Below are 6,644 nucleotides of genomic sequence, written 5' to 3' on the forward strand. Positions count from 1 at the left end.
GAAGCAGAATACATTTCCGCATCTGCATGTTGCACTCAACTAATTTGGTTAAAAACACAATTAGAAGATTACAAATTAAAAATCAATAGTATACCCTTATTTTGTGACAATATGAGTGCTATAAACATCTCAAAAAATCCTGTTCTGCACTCAAGAACAAAGCACATTGAAATTAAATATCATTTCATTAGAGAACATGTGCAAAAGGAAACTATTGATATTCAATTTGTAAAATCTGAAGACCAAATTGCTGATATTTTTACAAAACCACTCTGTGAAGACAGATTCTGTACCTTGAGAAAAAGTTTGGGAATGTTTGATTTAAGTTTCATTGAAAATTTGTGAATTTTTTAACTCTGTTCAGTTTTGTCTCGTAGGTTTGGACGAGATAAAAACGCAAGCTTGATGGAGGAGCTCTGTTCAAGGGGGAGGCAACACAGATTTAAATTCTCCTGGGCCCCACCTAATAAATTCTGACCCCACCATGGCAGTTTAGTTAGTTACTCCTTTCTTGAAAAATAAAATCACAAAATCTCTTAGATTGTCTTTTCAAATCTAGTTGGAAGATACATATTGTCAAATCATATCTTTTCCTTCCAACTAATCCCTTGATTCAAGGAAAACTCCCTTTTTCAACTTTTGAAACTCCCTTCTCTTGGTTAATAACCGCGCCATTATGGTCATTAACTTCCTAAACTTCTCTCTCTCCCATCCTCATTTATTGCACCTCTAACCTCCTTCCATCCTCCTCTCATTCGGCCCTCACCCCTTCATATTCAACCCATCATTCATCCACCATGAAAAAGAAAACCGCTGTTAGGTGAAGTGGCCGAATCCCTACTTCAAAAAATCCACCATTTTCTTCTCCTCCAACTCATACCCATATTCATCTCCATTCTACTTCCTCTTCCACCCATTCACCTCCCTCCAAGAAAACCGAAACCATGCGCCGAAAGGTTATTGCTCAGAAAACTTCAGGGAGAGGCAAGACAGGGAAGAACAAGCAACCAAGTATTTTCTTACATGTATATTTGAATATTTTAAGGTTGATTTGTCTAATGAATCTGTTGAGAACAAAGTGTCACAGATTAAAGGAGGAGGAGTTTCGAACAAGAAAAGCAAACAGTCTTTTGCCTCCGAACCCTCTCTAAGCGATTTGGAAAGCCACCCTGAACCCTCAAAGGTCACGGCATCCATCAGGGAGGCTCTCAGTGAATTCCGCAATATGTCCAAATTGATGCTTAAGTCAAGCAAGGCTGCCCGGAAACTGGCATATGCAAATGAGAAAGCCTGGAAGAAATGCTATGAAAGGGTCGATTTCATGATTCAAACTTTTGATGATGAAATGGGAACAGGAGATTATGAAGATGATTCTGGTTCTGAGTTCAATGTTTCTGATGATTAGTGACTATTTCTCTACTTTTATTTGATATTGGCAACAATAGGCTCAATCCTTCTTTTGTTTTTTTGTAAAGGCATGACTTGATACTCCCTGCCGTATGATACTCTGAACAATTACTGCTTTGTTATAAATATTATGTATTGCTCATGTCTCTTGTCGCAGGTCTTTTATGCCCCTTGATGCCAAAAGGGGGAGGAAATTTAGATTCCAAAATTGAAATTGGAATAAAACAGGGGCTGGAAAAACAGGGGACAAGGGTTGAAATTTTCAAATTGAAAATTCATGACTATCCTTGTTCAAAGAATGCATTTGTTCTATTATGATCCCTGCTGTATGAACTGCATTTGGTATTTGGTTTATTATGATGTTTGATTTATTGTGATAACTGGCTGATTGGTTCATTTTTGATAAACCTGCTGAATTGAAAATTTATTTTTGGCAGTTCTTTTAAACTGTGATATCTAAACATTTGCCATGTTTTGATGTGCTAATATATGTTTCAAAAATATTTTCCTTATTTTGAATGACATTGCTCTGATATCTGGACTGGAAAATATTTGGAAATTTTCTGAACAACATTGTTTTGTGTTCTGTTGATATGTGTATGTTTGAGTAGTAAATCAGTTTATGATATCAAATGAGTTTTGATTATCAATTAAAACTGCTCATAAATCAAGCATTTAGCATCATAAAATATGCTAAATAACATTGTTACTTGAAGCTTGATTTAAATGTTACAGGTTAGTGCTTCCCTTAGTAAAAATGGCATATATTAAGGGGGAGCCATGTGACATCTAGAAAGGGGGAGAAATTCAATCTTCAAAGGGAGTATTCTTTACTCTATCTTTAAATTTCTTTCCATTTCAATTTTAATATTGTTTGTCATCAAGGGGGAGATTGATGAGTTTGGAAAACTCTAAATTAATATGTGTGATGACTAAACATTATTAAAATTAATTAATTGCAAAATTATTTATCTGAATTTTTCATTCAACATATATTGATTAAATAATTTTGCTGCAAGTCTTATTGGGCCGAAATAAAAAGAAAATGATGCTAGCCCAATTCACATTCAGCCTTGGTTTTGATAATAAATAATGGTTGTTTTAATGTTACTTGGGCCCAAATGATTTTGATTGCTCTAAGCCCAAGTGGGTTACATGCTTTCCATTTGTTTTATGCATGCTCCAAATTTTATCAGGAAAGCAAATGTTATTAATGGGCCAAGATCAAATATTGTTGCAATCAAGCCCATATTTTATAAGAGTTCCTCATGCATGATCCGAAACCAAAGAAGGAAGAAAGCAAAATTGCTTTCAACGGATCCAAGGATTCAAACATTACATGGATTCCAAAATTCATTTAATTACAATGTGTTGCATGGGAACTATGAGAGAGAATATGAGTGACTTGATTTGATGGACATCATTGAGCTACACGTTACTCAGTAAAGAGAAGTGAACATTTATTTTGCTTTATCAATCTTACATTAGTTAATGTTCAATTTCTCTCTCTTCTCTCTCACAACTCTTTCTCTCTTCGGTCATTACTCAGAAAACATTGGCAGCCATGGAAGAAAAAGTGAGCTACCGAAATGGAGAGAAAGCAAGCCTAAAGACCATCACAATGATGGCAAGAAAACATACTAAAATAAAAGTGAGCTGTGGCTAAGATACTTACTAAATGTGGTTAGATTTGGTGAGGTTATCTTGAGCTTTGCATGCTCAAAAAGGAAGAAGAAGATCTCGGCCAGCAAGGGAGATTCTTGAAGCATGGCTTGTCTTTGATTCTGCTCAACCACCACAGGGAGTAGCTAGAGTGGCGAAGTGATGGTTGAAGGCAGAGATTGAAGCAGATGAAGTCATCATCATCATGAAGCATCAAGGGCCAGAATTTCATCTTGGAGAGCAAGCCAAGGATGAAGAGCTCGGATTGATGATTCTCTTAGCCACTGAAACCATCAATATGAATAATGTTCTATGTTGTAGATGGAGTCATCATCCACGGACCCAAAAATGGATATCTATGACTCAGGCGAATATTAGGCACGCAGTCGACTTCAAGTAAACATACTACCAACACTGCTCACGTACCTATGTTTGCATATTCGGAAAACTCCGGTGCATGCATGGCGTTAAGATCCAAGCCACGCATAAAAGGTGGAACGTCCATCGGTTGACTAACTGCGGCTGGAGCCACTATAGTTTTCGCCACTGCCTCACCTCCCCCATCCCCGTCCTCGTCCTCATCACCGGCTTCGTACGTAGCTTCGAACTCCTCATCGCTATCATCGTTCATTCCCAAGTATGCCTCAACTCTGTCATCTTGCACATCTGGGTCATGTTGAACCTCATCTGCACGTAGCAATATGTTCAAACTCAACGTATAACTCAATCCTCGGGTGTTGCACCTGAGTTTGCTGGTGAATATAAAACATCCGCTGAATACTTGTTTCGTCGAAGATTGACATAATCTCAAACTGTATAAGGCCGCTAAATACGACAAGTGGACTCTTGTAGAGAATGTTGGTCACCCTCTTTACAATATCAGCCTCTATGTTTTGACAGAGTCCGTATTATAGTTCCGCGAACGTTATAGTGTACGAAACCACAAACGAAAACATATTCTCACACGCAAAGCTCACACCCTCATACGTATTTCGTACGATCTCACCGTTGTGGTAAACCACTATATTTGCTGTGCCCTCCATCGTACCGACCCAAGAGAAAAATACTTCTCTCACAATGAAGAAAAATGGTTACGAACTTTGGTTTTTATAGATAAAAGACTCACCTCACAGGCTACGTGTTGCACTGCCATTCAACCAACGTCTGCCACTTGTACAACACGTTACCTGTGTGTTGAAATGCCATCCAACCAGCTTTTGCCACGTGTGCAACACGTTACCTGCGTGCTGAACGAATGCGCCACATGACAACACGTTACCTGCGTGTTGCGTGCGATTTTGCCACGTGTCCAACACGTTAGTTGCGTGCTACCTCAGCACATTACCTGCATGATGTGCCTGCATGTCTGCAACGTCCATCCACCTGTATATACACCAAAAATCTCCATTTTCAGGTAAAGCATACTTCTAAAATCCATATTAAAATTCTTTAGCTTATAATACTTCTTGTTTTTTCTCTCTGCTATTGGAACACGTGGATTTTTAGTAATTATCTTATCCACTCTTCTTTATTTTTATTTTTGTGAAGCACTCAAAAGACTCCAAATAATGCGACAAACTTGATCTAATAAGCAATGAACAAAGATTTTGTAAGTAAAAGAAAATACAATACAAAAAGTGTAGAATAAATTATCTTTTAATAATTAAGAGTTGTGTGTAAATAATTTTTGTAATCTAAAAGTATTATTAATTTTATAATTTTCATTATATATATATATATATATATATATTAGTTACATAAAATTAGTATGAATAATATTAATTAAATTGACCAGAGTGAGAAGTAGACAAAATTCACCCGACAAATCCACAAATTACAGTACACGTGTTCATTTCTGATTTGTACAACATAGTCTAATTAAGATCAGCATGTACATGTAAAAAACTTATCCTTACATGCATGTTCCACATAATAGCTCCAAGCTTACGTCCATATGCAATATAATCCATATACGTGGCTAATCCATTAGCACCAACCCCTTCTTGACATGAAATCTATTAATTCTCCACCACCACTACCTTACCTTTTTAAATCCACATCTACAATCCATTTTAATTTACAAGCACTTCATTCTCACTCTCACTGCTAATCGATCTCATTGTGCTTCTTTTGAATTGTATATATAGTTAATCTATATCATCACCATGTTAGAAGGCAAGGCAGTGATTGGTGAGACCGACATGCTTAAAACCATGCAGCAAGATGCACTTGATTTAGCATCAAAGGCACTTGATTCCTTTGATGTCACTGACGCCATTGAGATTGCTCGCTTTATCAAGAAGGTAATAATTAATAAATCAACTTTACTACTTCAACTCCCTTCATTATTAATAAAACTCTCACTTCCATTAGTATTTCATCTATGCATAACTTTATGGTTAGATATGTTAGAGATATATCAATTCATATATTTCAATTTAAACTAAAAAAAAAATAATATTATGACATCAATCCTTGTTGAGTTCTAAAAAAAAAAAAAAAATTTGGCATAAAGCTAAAACAAAAAAAAAAGGGCTTATATAAAAGTTGAAGCAAAATTTAAAAAAGGTTCATATTAAAAAAAAAAGGCGATATATTGACAAGATATATTAATTTTTAATGTCCTAATTTTGTCAAACAAATGCTATTTTATTAGTGGATGGAAGGAGTAATTAGAAATGAAATCCAATATATATATATTTTGAGAGTTAATTGACTTTATCATGCATATATGAAATTAATTATTACTACTATTTCCTTGTTAATTATTAGCTTAATAATAATGCTTTTGACATTTATGATTTTTATATGATGTTGTATGTTGTAGGAATTTGACAAGAGTCATGGAAGTGGGTGGCAATGCATTGTAGGAACAGATTTTGGTTCATATGTGACACATTGTTATGGATGTTTCATCTATTTTGGAATTGGAAGTTTGGCCATTTTGCTCTTTAGGGGCTCTGCTGGTCCTGAGGCACAGGAAAATCACTTCTCAGCACTAGAGGCAGCAAAACCATAACAACTTTGTTTTCTTACTTCTATTTTTAATTTTTATATTGTTTCTTGGTCATTACTTTTATAAATTTCTTTTCTAATGTGCTGTTGAAGATTCTGGAGATGAAAATTCTTGTAGTAGTTTACTAAAATCATCAGTTAGCCAAATTTAGATATAGGCAATTACTTCCATGAAGATGCCAAAAACATCTTCTCATGATGATCTTTGTTTAAAAAATGTAACTTATTTGTTTAGCAACACTTTGAATAAAGATAACACTTTTACTTCAAATAAAAATCAAACCCTACAATTTATCATCCAATGGTTAAAATGAAATATCTTCACATGATGACAATCATAAAATCTTTATTAGAGTAGCCACCTTAAATATATTATTTGTACTGCAAGAGATCTAGACTTGTGTATGTTGAGAAGTAAGAATGATTTTAAAATCATGGATACTTTTTTGTAATTTCTTTTGTAACTATATATGATAATTTAAAATTTAATCTGTATGTGTTATTAAAGATATAATCATTTTAACATTTAAGTTTATCCAAGTGATTTAGAGTCACGCGCT

General features: G+C 34.9%; 1 protein-coding gene across 1 annotated transcript; it reads left to right on the forward strand.

The window, feature by feature from the left end:
- On the forward strand, positions 5,028 to 6,242 carry LOC107611907 (dynein light chain 2, cytoplasmic). The gene is made up of 2 exons (XM_016313778.2): positions 5,028 to 5,372; positions 5,897 to 6,242. Exons 1-2 carry the CDS (start codon positions 5,235 to 5,237, stop codon positions 6,086 to 6,088), a joined length of 330 nt encoding a protein of 109 aa, XP_016169264.1. The 5' UTR covers positions 5,028 to 5,234; the 3' UTR covers positions 6,089 to 6,242.

Source organism: Arachis ipaensis, chromosome B08 (assembly GCF_000816755.2).
Source record: "Arachis ipaensis cultivar K30076 chromosome B08, Araip1.1, whole genome shotgun sequence".
NCBI classification, from domain to species: Eukaryota; Viridiplantae; Streptophyta; class Magnoliopsida; order Fabales; family Fabaceae; genus Arachis; species Arachis ipaensis.

Bases quoted from the DNA above. Each gene is read 5' to 3' on its own strand.
- LOC107611907 (XM_016313778.2), top strand. From the start codon at position 5,235: ATGTTAGAAGGCAAGGCAGTGATTGGTGAGACCGACATGCTTAAAACC. The intron at 5,373-5,896 runs GTAATAATTAAT...TGTATGTTGTAG, and splicing joins TTGCTCGCTTTATCAAGAAG to GAATTTGACAAGAGTCATGG.